This window comes from Oncorhynchus kisutch, linkage group LG14 (assembly GCF_002021735.2).
Source record: "Oncorhynchus kisutch isolate 150728-3 linkage group LG14, Okis_V2, whole genome shotgun sequence".
In the NCBI taxonomy this organism is placed as follows: domain Eukaryota; kingdom Metazoa; phylum Chordata; class Actinopteri; order Salmoniformes; family Salmonidae; genus Oncorhynchus; species Oncorhynchus kisutch.
In genome coordinates this window covers 61851649-61870618 of record NC_034187.2, presented here as the reverse complement: position 1 = coordinate 61870618, position 18970 = coordinate 61851649, and the positions used below count along the sequence as shown (strand labels likewise).

Below are 18970 nucleotides of genomic sequence, written 5' to 3'. Positions count from 1 at the left end.
TTATAGTGGTGAGTTGTATCTCCAGAGGAACAGTGATAGTGGTGAGTTGTAACTCCAGACAGAGGAACAGTTATAGTGGTGAGTTGTATCGCCAGACAGAGGAACAGTTATAGTGGTGAGTTGTATCTCCAAAGGACCAGTTATAATGGTGAGTTGTATCTCCAGAGGAACAGTTATAGTGGTGAGTTGTATCTCCAGACAGAGGAACAGTTATAGTGGTGAGTTGTATCTCCAGACAGAGGAACAGTTATAGTGGTGAGTTGTATCTCCAGACAGAGGAACAGTTATAGTGGTGAGTTGTATCTCCAGACAGAGGAACAGTTATAGTGGTGAGTTGTATCTCCAGACAGAGGAACAGTTATAGTGGTGAGTTGTATCTCCAGACAGGGGAACAGTTATAGTGGTGAGTTGTATCTCCAGACAGAGGAACAGTTATAGTGGTGAGTTGTATCTCCAGACAGAGGAACAGTTATAGTGGTGAGTTGTATCTCCAGAGGAACAGTTATAGTGGTGAGTTGTATCTCCAGACAGGAGAACAGTTATGGTGGTGAGTTGTATCTCCAGACAGGAGAACAGTTATAGTGGTGAGTTGTATCTCCAGAGGAACAGTTATAGTGGTGAGTTGTGTCTCCAGACAGAGGAAAAGTTATAGTGGTGAGTTGTATCTTCAGACAGGAGAACAGATATAGTGCTGAGTTGTATCTCCAGACAGAGGAACAGTTATAGTGGTGAGTTGTATCTCCAGATGAACAGTTATAGTCGTGAGATGTATCTCCAGACAGGAGAACAGTTATGGTGCTGAGTTGTATCTCCAGACAGGAGAACAGTTATAGTGGTGAGTTGTATCTCCAGAGGAACAGTTATAGTGGTGAGTTGTGTCTCCAGACAGAGGAACAGTTATAGTGGTGAGTTGTATCTCCAGACAGGAGAACAGTTATAGTGCTGAGTTGTATCTCCAGACAGAGGAACAGTTATAGTGGTGAGTTGTATCTCCAGACAGAAGAACAGCTATAGTGCTGAGTTGTATCTCCAGAGGAACAGTTATAGTGGTGAGTTGTATCTCCCGACAGAGGAACAGTTATAGTGGTGAGTTGTATCTCCAGACAGGGGAACAGTTATAGTGGTGAGTTGTATCTCCAGACAGAGGAACAGTTATAGTGGTGAGTTGTATCTCCAGACAGAGGAACAGTTATAGTGGTGAGTTGTATCTCCAGACAGAGGAACAGTTATAGTGGTGAGTTGTATCTCCAGACAGAGGAACAGTTATAGTGGTGAGTTGTATCTCCAGACAGAGGAACAGTTATAGTGGTGAGTTGTATCTCCAGACAGAGGAACAGTTATAGTGGTGAGTTGTATCTCTAGACAGAGGAACAGTTATAGTGGTGAGTTGTATCTCCAGACAGGGGAACAGTTATAGTGGTGAGTTGTATCTCCAGACAGAGGAACAGTTATAGTGGTGAGTTGTATCTCCAGACAGAGGAACAGTTATAGTGGTGAGTTGTATCTCCAGACAGAGGAACAGTTATAGTGGTGAGTTGTATCTCCAGACAGAGGAACAGTTATAGTGGTGAGTTGTATCTCCAGAGGAACAGTTATAGTGGTGAGTTGTATCTCCAGACAGGAGAACAGTTATAGTGCTGAGTTGTATCTCCAGACAGAGGAACAGTTATAGTGGTGAGTTGTATCTCCAGACAGAAGAACAGCTATAGTGCTGAGTTGTATCTCCAGAGGAACAGTTATAGTGGTGAGTTGTATCTCCCGACAGAGGAACAGTTATAGTGGTGAGTTGTATCTCCAGACAGGGGAACAGTTATAGTGGTGAGTTGTATCTCCAGACAGAGGAACAGTTATAGTGGTGAGTTGTATCTCCAGACAGAGGAACAGTTATAGTGGTGAGTTGTATCTCCAGACAGAGGAACAGTTATAGTGGTGAGTTGTATCTCCAGACAGAGGAACAGTTATAGTGGTGAGTTGTATCTCCAGACAGAGGAACAGTTATAGTGGTGAGTTGTATCTCCAGACAGAGGAACAGTTATAGTGGTGAGTTGTATCTCCAGACAGAGGAACAGTTATAGTGGTGAGTTGTATCTCCAGACAGGGGAACAGTTATAGTGGTGAGTTGTATCTCCAGACAGAGGAACAGTTATAGTGGTGAGTTGTATCTCCAGACAGAGGAACAGTTATAGTGGTGAGTTGTATCTCCAGACAGAGGAACAGTTATAGTGGTGAGTTGTATCGCCAGACAGAGGAACAGTTATAGTGGTGAGTTGTATCTCCAAAGGACCAGTTATAGTGGTGAGTTGTATCTCCAGAGGAACAGTTATAGTGGTGAGTTGTATCTCCAGACAGGGGAACAGTTATAGTGGTGAAGTGTATCTCCAGACAGATGAACAGTTATAGTGGTGAGTTGTATCTCCAGACAGAGGAACAGTTATAGTGATGAGTTGTATCTCCAGACAGAGGAACAGTTATAGTGGTGAGTTGTATCTCCAGACAGAGGAACAGTTATAGTGGTGAGTTGTATCTCCAGACAGAGGAACAGTTATAGTGGTGAGTTGTATCTCCAGACAGAGGAACAGTTATAGTGGTGAGTTGTATCTCCAGACAGAGGAACAGTTATAGTGGTGAGTTGTATCTCCAGACAGAGGAACAGTTATAGTGGTGAGTTGTATCTCCAGACAGAGGAACAGTTATAGTGGTGAGTTGTATCTCCAGACAGAGGAACAGTTATAGTGGTGAGTTGTATCTCCAGACAGAGGAACAGTTATAGTGGTGAGTTGTATCTCCAGACAGAGGAACAGTTATAGTGGTGAGTTGTATCTCCAGACAGAGGAACAGTTATAGTGGTGAGTTGTATCTCCAGACAGAGGAACAGTTATAGTGGTGAGTTGTATCTCCAGACAGAGGAACAGTTATAGTGGTGAGTTGTATCTCCAGACAGAGGAACAGTTATAGTGGTGAGTTGTATCTCCAGACAGAGGAACAGTTATAGTGGTGAGTTGTATCTCCAGACAGAGGAACAGTTATAGTGGTGAGTTGTATCTCCAGACAGAGGAACAGTTATAGTGGTGAGTTGTATCTCCAGACAGGAGAACAGTTATAGTGGTGAGTTGTATCTCCAGACAGAGGAACAGTTATAGTGGTGAGTTGTATCTCCAGAGGAACAGTTATAGTGGTGAGATGTATCTCCAGACAGGAGAACAGTTATGGTGCTGAGTTGTATCTCCAGACAGGAGAACAGTTATAGTGGTGAGTTGTATCTCCAGAGGAACAGTTATAGTGGTGAGTTGTATCTCCAGACAGAGGAACAGTTATAGTGGTGAGTTGTATCTCCAGACAGGAGAACAGTTATAGTGGTGAGTTGTATCTCCAGACAGAGGAACAGTTATAGTGGTGAGTTGTATCTCCAGACAGAAGAACAGTTATAGTGGTGAGTTGTATCTCCAGAGGAACAGTTATAGTGGTGAGTTGTATCTCCAGACAGAGGAACAGTTATAGTGGTGAGTTGTATCTCCAGACAGGGGAACAGTTATAGTGGTGAGTTGTATCTCCAGACAGAGGAACAGTTATAGTGGTGAGTTGTATCTCCAGACAGAGGAACAGTTATAGTGGTGAGTTGTATCTCCAGACAGAGGAACAGTTATAGTGGTGAGTTGTATCTCCAGACAGAGGAACAGTTATAGTGGTGAGTTGTATCTCCAGACAGAGGAACAGTTATAGTGGTGAGTTGTATCTCCAGACAGAGGAACAGTTATAGTGGTGAGTTGTATCTCCAGACAGAGGAACAGTTATAGTGGTGAGTTGTATCTCCAGACAGAGGAACAGTTATAGTGGTGAGTTGTATCTCCAGACAGAGGAACAGTTATAGTGGTGAGTTGTATCTCCAGACAGAGGAACAGTTATAGTGGTGAGTTGTATCTTAGACAGAGGAACAGTTATAGTGGTGAGTTGTATCTCCAGACAGAGGAACAGTTATAGTGGTGAGTTGTATCTCCAGACAGAGGAACAGTTATAGTGGTGAGTTGTATCTCCAGACAGAGGAACAGTTATAGTGGTGAGTTGTATCTCCAGACAGAGGAACAGTTATAGTGGTGAGTTGTATCTCCAGAGGAACAGTTATAGTGGTGAGTTGTATCTCCAGACAGAGGAACAGTTATAGTGGTGAGTTGTATCTCCAGACAGAGGAACAGTTATAGTGGTGAGTTGTATCTCCAAAGGACCAGTTATAATGGTGAGTTGTATCTCCAGAGGAACAGTTATAGTGGTGAGTTGTATCTCCAGACAGGGAACAGTTATAGTGGTGAGTTGTATCTCCAGACAGAGGAACAGTTATAGTGGTGAGTTGTATCTCCAGACAGAGGAACAGTTATAGTGGTGAGTTGTATCTCCAGACAGAGGAACAGTTATAGTGGTGAGTTGTATCTCCAGACAGAGGAACAGTTATAGTGGTGAGTTGTATCGCCAGACAGAGGAACAGTTATAGTGGTGAGTTGTATCTCCAAAGGACCAGTTATAGTGGTGAGTTGTATCTCCAGAGGAACAGTTATAGTGGTGAGTTGTATCTCCAGACAGAGGAACAGTTATAGTGGTGAGTTGTATCTCCAGACAGAGGAACAGTTATAGTGGTGAGTTGTATCTCCAGACAGAGGAACAGTTATAGTGGTGAGTTGTATCTCCAGACAGAGGAACAGTTATAGTGGTGAGTTGTATCTCCAGACAGAGGAACAGTTATAGTGGTGAGTTGTATCTCCAGACAGAGGAACAGTTATAGTGGTGAGTTGTATCTCCAGAGGAACAGTTATAGTGGTGAGTTGTATCTCCAGACAGAGGAACAGTTATAGTGGTGAGTTGTATCTCCAGACAGAGGAACAGTTATAGTGGTGAGTTGTATCTCCAGAGGAACAGTTATAGTGGTGAGTTGTATCTCCAGAGGAACAGTTATAGTGGTGAGTTGTATCTCCAGACAGAGGAACAGTTATAGTGGTGAGTTGTATCTCCAGACAGAGGAACAGTTATAGTGGTGAGTTGTATCTCCAGACAGAGGAACAGTTATAGTGGTGAGTTGTATCTCCAGACAGAGGAACAGTTATAGTGGTGAGTTGTATCTCCAGACAGAGGAACAGTTATAGTGGTGAGTTGTATCTCCAGACAGAGGAACAGTTATAGTGGTGAGTTGTATCTCCAGACAGGAACAGTTATAGTGGTGAGTTGTATCTCCAGACAGAGGAACAGTTATAGTGGTGAGTTGTATCTCCAGACAGAGGAACAGTTATAGTGGTGAGTTGTATCTCCAGACAGAGGAACAGTTATAGTGGTGAGTTGTATCTCCAGACAGAGGAACAGTTATAGTGGTGAGTTGTATCTCCAGACAGAGGAACAGTTATAGTGGTGAGTTGTATCTCCAGACAGAGGAACAGTTATAGTGGTGAGTTGTATCTCCAGACAGAGGAACAGTTATAGTGGTGAGTTGTATCTCCAGACAGAGGAACAGTTATAGTGGTGAGTTGTATCTCCAGACAGAGGAACAGTTATAGTGGTGAGTTGTATCTCCAGACAGAGGAACAGTTATAGTGGTGAGTTGTATCTCCAGACAGAGGAACAGTTATAGTGGTGAGTTGTATCTCCAGAGGGAACAGTTATAGTGGTGAGTTGTATCTCCACAGAGAGGAACAGTTATAGTGGTGAGTTGTATCTCCAGACAGAGGAACAGTTATAGTGGTGAGTTGTATCTCCAAAGGAACAGTTATAAGTGGGAGTTGTATCTCCAGAGGAACAGTTATAGTGGTGAGTTGTATCTCCAGACAGAGGAACAGTTATAGTGGTGAGTTGTATCTCCAGACAGAGGAACAGTTATAGTGGTGAGTTGTATCTCCAGACAGAGGAACATTATAGTGGTGAGTTGTATCTCCAGACAGAGGAACAGTTATAGTGGTGAGTTGTATCTCCAGACAGAAACAGTTATAGTGGTGAGTTGTATCTCCAGACAGGGGAACAGTTATAGTGGTGAGTTGTATCTCCAGACAGAGGAACAGTTATAGTGGTGAGTTGTATCTCCAGACAGAGGAACAGTTATAGTGGTGAGTTGTATCTCCAGAGGAACAGTTATAGTGGTGAGATGTATCTCCAGACAGGAGACAGAAAGTTATGGTGGTGAGTTGTATCTCCATACAAGAGAGAACAGTTATAGTGGTGAGTTGTATCTCCAGAGGAACAGTTTATAGTGGTGAGTTGTATCTCCAGACAGAGGAACAGTTATAGTGGTGAGTTGTATCTTCAGACAGGAGAACAGATATAGTGCTGAGTTGTATCTCCAGACAGAGGAACAGTTATAGTGGTGAGTTGTATCTCCAGATGAACAGTTATAGTGGTGAGTTGTATCTCCAGACAGGAACAGTTATGGTGTGAGTTGTATCTCCAGACAGGAGAACAGTTATAGTGGTGAGTTGTATCTCCAGAGGAGGAACAGTTATAGTGGTGAGTTGTATCTCCAGACAGAGGAACAGTTATAGTGGTGAGTTGTATCTCCAGACAGGAGAACAGTTATAGTGCTGAGTTGTATCTCCAGACAGAGGAACAGTTATAGTGGTGAGTTGTATCTCCAGACAGAAGAACAGCTATAGTGCTGAGTTGTATCTCCAGAGGAACAGTTATAGTGGTGAGTTGTATCTCCAGACAGAGGAACAGTTATAGTGGTGAGTTGTATCTCCAGACAGAGGAACAGTTATAGTGGTGAGTTGTATCTCCAGACAGAGAAACAGTTATAGTGGTGAGTTGTATCTCCAGACAGAGGAACAGTTATAGTGGTGAGTTGTATCTCCAGACAGAGGAACAGTTATAGTGGTGAGTTGTATCTAGACAGAGAGGAACAGTTATAGTGGTGAGTTGTATCTCCAGACAGAGGAACAGTTATAGTGGTGAGTTGTATCTCCAGACAGAGGAACAGTTATAGTGGTGAGTTGTATCTCAGACAGAGGAACAGTTTATAGTGGTGAGTTGTATCTCAGACAGAGGAACAGTTATAGTGGTGAGTTGTATCTCCAGACAGAGGAACAGTTATAGTGGTGAGTTGTATCTCCAGACAGAGAACAGTTATAGTGGTGAGTTGTATCTCCAGACAGAGGAACAGTTATAGTGGTGAGTTGTATCTCCAGACAGAGAGGAACAGTTATAGTGGTGAGTTGTATCTCCACAGGAACAGTTATAGTGGTGAGTTGTATCTCCAGACAGGAGAACAGTTATAGTGGAGTGTTGTATCTCCAGACAGAGAACAGTTATAGTGGTGAGTTGTATCTCCAGACAGAAGGAACAGTTATAGTGGTGAGTTGTATCTCCAGAGGAACAGTTATAGTGGTGAGTTGTATCTCCAGACAGAGGAACAGTTATAGTGGTGAGTTGTATCTCCAGACAGGGGAACAGTTATAGTGGTGAGTTGTATCTCCAGACAGAGGAACAGTTATAGTGGTGAGTTGTATCTCCAGACAGAGGAACAGTTATAGTGGTGAGTTGTATCTCCAGACAGAGGAACAGTTATAGTGGTGAGTTGTATCTCCAGACAGAGGAACAGTTATAGTGGTGAGTTGTATCTCCAGACAGAGGAACAGTTATAGTGGTGAGTTGTATCTCCAGACAGAGGAACAGTTATAGTGGTGAGTTGTATCTCCAGACAGAGGAACAGTTATAGTGGTGAGTTGTATCTCCAGACAGGGAACAGTTATAGTGGTGAGTTGTATCTCCAGACAGAGGAACAGTTATAGTGGTGAGTTGTATCTCCAGACAGAGGAACAGTTATAGTGGTGAGTTGTATCTCCAGACAGAGGAACAGTTATAGTGGTGAGTTGTATCTCCAGACAGAGGAACAGTTATAGTGGTGAGTTGTATCTCCAAAGGAACAGTTATAGTGGTGTGAGTTGTATCTCCAGAGGAACAGTTATAGTGGTGAGTTGTATCTCCAGACAGAGGAACAGTATAGTGGTGAGTTGTATCTCCAGACAGAGGAACAGTTATAGTGGTGAGTTGTATCTCCAGACAGAGGAACAGTTATAGTGGTGAGTTGTATCTCCAGACAGAGGAGAACAGTTATAGTGGTGAGTTGTATCTCCAGACAGAGGAACAGACAGTATAGTGGTGAGTTGTATCTCCAGACAGAGGAACAGTTATAGTGGTGAGTTGTATCTCCAGACAGGGGAACAGTTATAGTGGTGAGTTGTATCTCCAGACAGAGGAACAGTTATAGTGGTGAGTTGTATCTCCAGACAGAGGAACAGTTATAGTGGTGAGTTGTATCTCCAGACAGAGGAACATTTATAGTGGTGAGTTGTATCTCCAGAGGAACAGTTATAGTGGTGAGTTGTATCTCCAGACAGAGGAACAGTTATAGTGGTGAGTATCTCCAGACAGAGGAACAGTTATAGTGGTGAGTTGTATCTCCAGACAGAGGAACAGTTATAGTGGTGAGTTGTATCTCCAGACAGGGAACAGTTATAGTGGTGAGTTGTATCTCCAGACAGAGGAACAGTTATAGTGTGTGAGTTGTATCTCCAGACAGAGGAACAGTTATAGTGGTGAGTTGTATCTCCAGACAGAGGAACAGTTATAGTGGTGAGTTGTATCTCCAGACAGAGGAACAGTTATAGTGGTGAGTTGTATCTCCGACAGAGGAACAGTTATAGTGGTGAGTTGTATCTCCAGACAGGAGAACAGTTATAGTGTGAGTTGTATCTCCAGACAGAGGAGGAACAGTTATAGTGGTGAGTTGTATCCAGATGAACAGTTATAGTGGTGAGTTGTATCTCCAGACAGAGGAACAGTTTAGTGGTGAGTTGTATCTCCAGACAGAGAAAAAGTATAGTGGTGAGTTGTATCTCCAGAGGAACAGTTATAGTGGTGAGTTGTATCCAGACAGAGGAACAGTTCTAGTGGTGAGTTTGGTGTATCTCCGACAGAGGAACAGTTATAGTGGTGAGTTGTATCTTCCAGACAGAGGAAACCGTATAGTGGTGAGTTGTAATCTCCAGACAAGAGGGAACAGTTATAGTGGGAGTTGTATCTCCCGACAGAGGAACCGTTATAGTGGTGATTGTTATCTCCAGACAGAGGACCAGTTATAGTGGTGAGTTTTTGTACTTCCAGACAGAGGAACAGTTATATTGGTGAGTTGTATCTCCAGACAGAGGAACATTTATAGTGGTGAAGTTGTATCTCCAAGGACAGTTATAGTTGTGAGTTGTATCCCAGGACGTTATAGTGGTGCAGTTGTATCTCCAAGACAGGGAAGGAACAGTTTTATAGAGTGATGAAGTGTATCTCCAGACAGAGAACAGTTATAGTGGTGAGTTGTATCTCCAGACAGAGGAACAGTTATAGTGATGAGTGTATCTCCAGACAGAGGAACATTTATAGTGGTGAGTTGTATCTCCAGACAGAGACAGTTATAGTGGTGAGTTGTATCTCCAGACAGAGGAACAGTTGTAGTGGTGAGTTGTATCTCCAGACAGAGGAACAGTTATAGTGGTGAGTTGTATCTCCAGACAGAGGAACAGTTATAGTGGTGAGTTGTATCTCAAGTGGTGTTTTTTACATATTGTGTTTGTTTTAAACTGTCACGATCGGCGTAATAACATTTGGACCAAAGCGCAGTGTGATATGGGTTCCACATGTTTATTGAATGAAACGCACGAAAACAATAAAGAACGACAGAAGCGTGATGTAAATGAAGTACTCACAGGCAACTACACATAAACAAGATCCCACAAAACACAGTGGGGGAATGGCTGCCTAAATATGATCCCCAATCAGAGACAACGATAAACAACTGATTGGGAACCATACCAGACCAACATAGAAATAAACAACCTAGATTACCCACGCTAATCTCACCCCGACCTAACCAAAATAGATATTAAAAAGGCTCTCTATGGTCATGACATGAACATGAGCTGGTAAAAAAAGGAGGAGGACCAGTCACTGGTACACAATTGATTGAGAAACGCTGTACTGTACTGCTAAGTCGGTGGTACGTGCAGTGATGTGGTCTAGTGTGGATAAAATGCAGGGCCAAATTCTTGTCCCTGTCTTCCCTGTTTAGCTGCAATCCTCTCTCCGCTTACACAAATCAATTCTAAGCCACTCTCACTGTATCACTAATACTTTATCACAACTGTAAATGATTACTCTGTTTTCCAGCTTCTCTGTTTTCCAGCACAAATTGGTATATAACAAGCAGACATGCACAACATGCACAACCCATTCTCCATCGTAGCACAGCAATGAACTGTGCTGCTAGGTGAATATCATAATTCAGGTTGAACTCGCATTTAACCAGTGGCCCAATTTAAGAGTGTTAGGTATTTTATTTCATAGCTAAACTTTATTTGTCAGAGAAAACCATACGTCTGGAACCTGCTCTCTGGTGTCCTTGCCTGTTTCATATTATTATAAAGCCATGTTTTTAGAAGATGGATATAAACCCTCTGAACATGAGTCTAAACGGTCGCTTTGGGAAACGCAGTGAGCCACTTCAGTGGCGAAAGCCAAAAGGTGATGTTTGTAGTTCAGGGAGAAAACCCATTGGAGTCACAGCGATCACTCTAGCCCATTGCTACCTGTCAGATTGAACAAATTGAATTTGTCTTCCTTCGGTGGCTTGTTGAGGCTCTAAACAGCGTATTAGCGGCCCCACTTATCAAAGCTGTCAAAGCAAATGTGTTTCGCTGCACTCCTTTGAGACACAGATGGGTCTCTAGATGACATTACATCTCCCTTTATTAATGTCATTGTAATTATTTTAGAAAGGGACAAAATGTAGCTCTCACAATCAGTTTGTTTAAGTTAGAGAACACTGTGAATATCTAACCAGAGCTCCCTTTCAAAATAGCTATATTTATCAATAGGACTCACCACATTATGTAAAAAACATATTCAAAAAAATATTGCGCCTACAAAAGTAGTGCACTAAACAGGGAATAGGGTGCCACAGCAGACTGTGTTGAAGCTCCTGCAGCTTTCTGTCCTCTGAAAGCCAGGTCATCCATCTACAGCCTCTCTCAGAGAGGACTGAGGTGAAAACCTGAGGGATGTCATCATCACCTGAGAGAGGCTTCTCTTTTTTTACGCTAGCCTCTCTGCTACGCTACTAGCCTCCCTGTTAGGGACCCTGTGGGAACTGGCTTACATGCAGCTGCTGTGTGGCTCCATTAAACGCTGCTGTTGATGCTGGGAGCTTTGTCTCAGAGTGGAGGCCTGAGGAGGATGAAGGGCTCTCATCACATGGCTAGATGAGCACAGCATTATCACTCAAACAGCATGGGCTGTTTCATCCTGACATGGCGGTCATTCTGAGAGGTGTGTGTGTGATTGAGTGAGTGAGTGAGTGAGTGAGTGAGTGAGTGAGTGAGTGAGTGAGTGAGTGAGTGAGTGAGTGTGTGTGTAGTATGCACATGGCTCTGTTTTTATTGTTGGAGCAGAAAAAGGGAAGTGCAGGTGTCTTTTTCTCCTTGTCTCTCTCTCCCTCTCTCTTTTTTCTTTGGCTCTTTATTACCTATTGTTAGACTCTCTATTTATTTACAAGGAACAAATAGGTCACGGATGGTACTGAAATTGGATGTCTACTGAAAATCTCTGCTTTGGCCTCGACACACCTGCATATTTTTTTCCTGGTTTGTCTTTTCAATGAAAACATGCAAGGTGCCAAAATTAAATAGATACAAATTAAAAGACCAAGAACAATCTGCAGGAAATAGCAACCTTAAACAAGCGTCAGTAGAGTCATTGCCTTTTTCAAAAGGAAAGAATAAGGGAATAAAAAGAGTTATAAGCACATGGAGATGTGAGCAAGGTCATGTAGCTGACAGATCAGAGTGGTAGGGGTTCGTAGGGGTTCTATAAAATGAAGGGTAATTTGTACTGTAATGTTATAAAATCATAAATTAGATGTTTGGAGAAGGAAATGTGATCATGGCCCAATTCTGTTATCTCTTCTTGTAGTCACTGTACTGTTGACTTATTCGTTCACTTAATTATACAGGTTGCTTTTCATTGTGTAAAAATAAATGCGTGAACTGTCAGATGCTAGCTGTCTGGAAGTCAAATGAAAATAGAAAAAAATCCCAGAAGCTAACTGAAAAGAAACCATTTTTTGATTGCAGTTGCACAGTATATGATCTGGAAATCTCTAGCCCAAATCCAGCAGCACTTACTTTGGGAAACTGTTTGAAGGGTATTAACACTTTCTGTCCCAGCTTCATGTTCTTGTTGATGACCACGTCGATAAACTTCTCCTCTTCTTTTTCTTCTTTTTCTTCATCTTTTTGTAATTTTTCGATTTCTACAGGGAGAAAAAAAAAGCAAGACGAGGCAATGACTACAAATGATTAAGACAAACATTCAAAAAGTGATCAAAGGATCAAAAGATGTTTGTTCCTTTATTTAAAGGAGTTTGTTGAACTGAAATAATAGCCTTTAAGTGTGCCAGTTTGACAGTTGGTTTGTTGTCACTCAGGCTCACACCTTTTTGCTTGCTCAGTCAACTGTGAAATAGGCTCTTCTGGCAATGGTATTAATGAACTGGATATGGTTCAAATCATATCATAGTCATTCATCGTGCTCATTGGATGAAGCTCTCTGTCTGGTTTGTAATATTTTGCAATTTAATAGTAGGTAGATCAAATTTGAGTTTCCCAGACATTTGAATAGCTTTCATGTTTTACCTCATGAAAATTGATAATGAGGGAGTCTGCATGTAGAGAGATGAGTATATCTCCAGGGTATGGAAAATATTGGCTGTCACGGTTCCTCCCGTTTAGAGGGGTAGTCTTTGATGTATTTGAAGATATAACCTTGAAGGTTCAATGAGATGGATAACATCTGTGTTCAGGAGCCAATAAAATTATAATGTAGCGGGGGCTAGGGAGGCCATGAAGGGCCAGGTGGGGTGGGGAACAGAACCTTCAGGCTAGCATTGGTCAGTGGACAATGTAACTGGGGTAATGGAGGGAGGACTTCAACAGAAACGCACTCATTCTCAACAGACATATACTGCCTAAGCATGATATCTGAGTGACTAAAAACGTGTAACTTCTGGATCTGTCGCATACAGGCTAATAAAGGGAAGAAATGGAAAGCTGTGTTCAGTTCAGAGTGGCAAACCAAGCTGTCTCCAGATTTGACTTTCTAATTGTTGCATATTATTATCATCGCATCTTAAAATCTTGCTTCTCAACTTACATAGGCTGTGAGTTCGTTGGCGGTTTTGGTAAAGCAATCAAATAAATAAGAAAAGGAGACTGTGTCCTGGCTCTATGAAGCTGGACAGCATTAGATTACAAGAATAAAATGAAAGACAAAGAAAATTAGTCTTAACTAGGATAACAGATGTATGAGTAAACTGGGATCTCTTCTAAGCCTCAACTCATCCCAGGAGGGAGCAGATTCCTCTCGTTCTGAGGAGAGCCCAGATTAATATTAATGTGACCTCACAACATGGCTTACAGAGAGTCTATCTTAGTTCCTCAATGCTCTGGTTGTCCTCAAGGCAATATTCAGTATCCCGTGGATGAGTCAACGTCTCATTATTGGTATCAACAGATTTGTAATATGTCAATGAAAACCCCCAAGGTTCATGGCTATAAGGAAAATATCCACACAGTTTAGGTCATCTATAATACCCAGCTGTCTCCTTTAACCAAACAACCTAAACTGCAGTTTTCTGTTCTATTTCCACAGTGGTTCTGTGAATACGTATCAAGAACACAGTTTTCACTGAGTGCCCTCTTCTCCTCTGAACCGGTGGTGACTGTAGCGGTGGATGGAGTTCAACTGGCACTGCCGAGACCCTTGATTCCAAGAAAAAGGTATCATTTGATGGGGTTGTGCTTCTTCTTCCTCCATCAAAGAGGATAGATATGTCATTAAAATTGCATTTACAGCTTCGGTGACGGCTAGGCTCTACACAGTACGGGGCCTGGCCCAGCTGTCTACTCCTCTATTAGACATTGAATCACTTAAGAGAAGCAGCACACTGATTTAGACTACATCCATCCTTCCATTTAAAATGCATTAAGCTGGAGGAGATTTGTAGGATTATGCTTGACTTCTACATCAGGCTGTGAGTGGTGAGGAGTTGAGATGACGGGGTGGAGAGGGGGGTGCGGGGAGGCAATCAGGTTACTACATCCTCTAATGTCACGTTGTAGAGAGGGTCAATATTACGATGTGATATTGAGAAAATCAAGCAGCAGAGGTCTAATGGCAGTCACATCAAATATTGATCATGCAAACTATGTAGGGAATGCATAGGTTGCATTGGTGGCTAAACTGTGACATTTTCACCAAACTCCTTGAGACTAGTTGATAGATGCATAAGGTTGAAGGTATTACTTTTCTTCCAAACAGGAGGCAACATGCTTCTGGGCAATACTGGTCACACACCATGAGTTCGGCGACTAATGCTTGAACATTCTTCATCTAAATGTGTTCTGAACTGCTCCTTATTCTGTCTTCGTGTTGTTTATGTTATGTTTTTCCAAAATAAAGAAATTAGGTCTTTGTAGAAACTTACTCAGGCAGAAAATGTCCACGTTTATGATGGTAAAGCATGTCAGAGCAAATCGTATGCAATGTTTCTGTGATTTAGCATGGACAAAACATTTTGGACTCCTACATTGGACTCCTACATAAGGTAGACAAAGTAACTCCACATTCTAACTCAATTGGCTGGAACAGACTGGTGCTTTAGAGTTAACGAAACAAAATAATTGTTCACATTCACATCTTAATCGTTTTCCCAAATATATCCTATTTCTGTCTCAACTTAATACTGAAATACCTCCCAGTCAAACAAAGATTATATAAAATATTGTCATGAAACAACATTACAGTATGTGTATATTATAGTAAGAAGAAACAACATTACAGTATGTGTATGTTATAGTAAGAAGAAACAACATTACAGTATGTGTATATTATAGTAAGAAGAAACAACATTACAGTATGTGTATATTATAGTAAGAAGAAACAACATTACAGTGTGTGTATATTATAGTAAGAAGAAAAAACATTACAGTATGTGTATATTATAGTAAGAAAGAAACAACATTAGTAAGAAACACACAATATAACTGGTCTGTAGGTTTGAGCAGCATGATCTTCCAGGTTACAGATCAATACCATAGCTACCTGCTGTCATTTCAATGTATCACAGTCCTGTGTTAGCCCAGTATTTGATGTAGACGCTATTTTCCCCTAAAATTGCCCCCTGCTCGTGACTCTCTGTAGATTTCCATGACAACTGACAGACTGTGATGAAAAGCGCCATATTCTGGGTTTCAGTCTGTTAAGTGGTTACCTGCAGCCTTCAGGCGACATACTGTGGCCAAGAGAACCGCATATTAACACAGAGGGAATTCAACTAATTTCTCTTTGTCCTTTCAGACAGACAGGACTCTTAGGGCTACAGCACAGGGGGGGGAAACTGACATTAAATTGACATTTCAAATAAAAGAGTTCAAATGAACTGTTGTTGTTTTTTTTGTTGTTTTATTTATTTATTAAAAGTGATGTTTTAGTTCTGCAATGGAGAAAATTATTCTTACATTTGGCTGTTAAGTGAAATTAAGGACCAAATGACAAGAAATGCTAGAACAGGAACTTCATGTCATTATTCTGTAATGTTCTGAAGCAAAGCCTTAATGAACTGTGTAACACTAGAACAAGCCTGGTCAGTTTCCTCACAACAGGAGACCAGGCTCTCCTCGCCTCAGTTCATTAAATCAATCTCAGACAGAAATCCCACTAAAATACATTTACATTTACATTGTCAACACCTCCTTCTCCGTTTGTCAGAGGACCCTTGCATGCCTTTGTTCCCTTGCATGCCACAGCATGCCTTTGTTCTATTCCTAATACGACCACAAATTCAGTGTGAGTCAGGATATCAGGCTGTGACCCTAGAAAGAGAAAGAGCTCAGCTCAGACCCTCCAACTACGCAGGGTTGTCTCAGCTCAAAACTTAGACCATCACACAGGGCTGTCTCAGCTTAATACTCTGACCATCACACAGGGCTGTCTCAGCTCAATACTCAGACCATCACACAGGGCTGTCTCAGCTCAATACTCAGACCATCACACAGGGCTGTCTCAGCTCAATACTCAGACCATCACACAGGGCTGTCTCAGCTCAATACTCAGACCATCACACAGGGCTGTCTCAGCTCAATACTCAGACCATCACACAGGGCTGTCTCAGCTCAATACTCAGACCATCACACAGGGCTATCTCAGCTCAATACTCAGACCAACACACAGGGCTGTCTCAGCTCAATACTCAGACCATCACACAGGGCTGTCTCAGCTCAATACTCAGACCATCACACAGGGCTATCTCAGCTCAATACTCAGACCATCACACAGGGCTGTCTCAGCTCAACACTCATGCCACCCGCCAACGCTGTCCTGAAATCTCCATTTCACTCTGGCTCCTTGACAAGGTCAGACTGGCGGCAGGAATTCATCTCAGCCCCTAATCTGGAGATTAAATTCTCCTTGCCCTGCCCAGCTCTGGGCCCTCCCTTTCTTTCTCTCCCTCTCGGTTTCTCTCCTTTTCTCACTGCTGCCCTTGCCCTCTCTCTCCCTATCTCCCATGCCCTCCCAGACCCTCTCTCTCTCCCTGCAGCCCCTGCCCCCTACCTCGTTCCCTCTATCCCTCACTCCCTGTCTCTCCCTCGCTCTCCCCTGGCCCCTGGCAGCCGGGTACTCTGCTGTGAGGTAAGTAACGTGCCCAGACCTGCTTACAGCCAGCAGTTAATGTCTAGGATTAAGGCTGAGAGCTCTCCCTCCCTGCAGCACCTGGCAGTCCAGCTATGGTAAGAATGAGACTGAGAGACCCTCCACCACTGCAGTGGGCCCCTTTCAATTTAGCAGCCGGACCGTTGGCATTAGGAATACACCCAGCTAACCTGGGCCTCTGTTCTCCGTTCAGATCTTCTCTCTGATTTCAACCCCCTAATCATTCTCATAGATAGGAGAGAGTATATAGGGATACAGTTATCTTTGGCCTGCCCCACCCTGCCTTACCAATAGTATGGGAAATATATTGGGGAAACACATCTGCATAACAAAAGAAAATGCAGAATTATAATTAATTATTTGACTATGAACTTGGGGGTATAACAGGAGGTATAACGGTTCGATCGATTCTCTGTTTAAATTTTTTTTTTTTTTTTACATTTCATAATGTTAGTGATTTTTACAGCTATAAAGCATTTAGATGCTTCCTTGTCATGGCAACAAGAAGATAAATTATGTTTTCTTTCTTATCTAACTGGATGAGTTACATTTAAAAAAAAATGTATTTCCTTACAACAGTCTGGGGAGCCAGAGATATTCAAATTCAGAAGAGTCAGAAACATGAAAGGATTTGCATTTGGCTTATGAGTTCCTATTTCTCATCCTCAATCAAACCCAAAGCTCAGATACTCATCTCTGTCTCCTCAGCTCATACTGATGTCCTTTATAAAAACAGAGGGCATTATACTCAGTTTAGACATACAGTGCATTCAGAAAGTATTTACACCCCTTGACTTTTTCCACATGTTGATGTATTATAGTGTGAATTTAAAATGGATCAAATTGAGATTTTTTTTGTCACACAATACCCCATTATGTCAAAGTCTTGGGTCAATAAGTATTCAAACTCTTTGTTATGGCAAGTCTAAATAAGTTCAGGAGTAAAAATGTGCTTAACAAGTAATCAAATAAGTTGCATGGACTCAATCCAATAATAGTGTTTAACATGATTTCTGAATGACTACCTCGTCTCTGTACCCCACACATACAAGTATATGTAAGTTCCCACGGTTGAGCAGTGACTTTCAAACACAGATTCAACCACAAAGACCCGGGAGGTTTCCCAATGCCTCACAAAGAAGTGCACCTATTGGTATTATATGGGTATAATATATGGGTATTTTTTATTTTTTATAAACAGACACTGAATATCCATTTGAGCATGGTGAAGTTATTGATTGCACTTTGGATGGTGTATCAATACACCCAGTCACTACAAAGACACAGGCATCTTTTCTAACTCAGTTGCCGGAGAGAAAAGAAACCATTCAGGGATTTCACAATGAGGCCAATTGGGACTTTATAACAGTTACAGAGTTGAATGGCTTAGGAAAAAACTGAGGATGGATCAACATTTTATTTACTCCCCAATACAAACCTAACTGACAGAGAAAAGAAGGAACCCCGTACAGAATACAAATATTTCAAAACATGCATCATGTTTGCAACAAGGCAGTAAAGAAATCCTGCAAAAAATGTAGAAAAGCAATTAACTTTTCGGCCAGAATACCAGGGTTATGTTTGGGGCAAATCCAATTCAACACATTATTGAGTAACACTCTCCATATTTTCAAGCATAGTGGTGGCTGCATCATGTTATGGGTATGCTTTTAAAAGTTAACGACTGGGGAGGTTGTCAGGATAAAAAAAAAATGGAATGGATCTAAGCACAGGCAAAATCCTAGAGGAGAACCTGGTTCAGTTTGCTTTCCATCAGACACTGGGAGATGAATTCCCCTTTCATCAAGACAATAACCTAAAACACGAGGACAAATCTACACTGGAGTTGCTTACCAAGAAGACAGTGGATGTTCCCGAGGGGCCAGTTTTGACTTAAATCTACTTGAAAATCTATGGCAAGACCTGAAAATGGTTGTCTAGCAATGATCAACAACCAGTTTAACAGAGCTTGAAGAATTTAGAAAATAATAATGGGCAAATGTTGAACAAAGTGGTTTCTACAAAGTATTGACTCAGAGGGGTGAATACTATTTCTGAATAGAATTTTCAAAAAAATGTGACATTTTTTAAAACATGCTTTCAATTTGTCACTATGGTGTATTTTGTGTAGATTGGTGATAAAAAAATATATTGAATTAATTTTGAATTCAGGCTGTAACAACAAAATGTG

The 18970-nt window shown here is 41.8% G+C and overlaps 1 protein-coding gene across 2 annotated transcripts in view; it reads right to left on the bottom strand.

Annotated features, from left to right (window-relative positions):
* LOC109903114 (KH domain-containing, RNA-binding, signal transduction-associated protein 3) overlaps window positions 1–18970 on the bottom strand; it is a 202300-nt gene that overhangs the window by 131297 nt on the left and 52033 nt on the right. For both annotated transcript variants that reach the window (XM_031788710.1, XM_020499737.2), the window contains exon 2: window positions 12195–12322. In XM_031788710.1, coding sequence (XP_031644570.1) covers window positions 12195–12322 — 128 coding nt within the window. The remainder of the gene's footprint in view (window positions 1–12194; window positions 12323–18970) is intronic.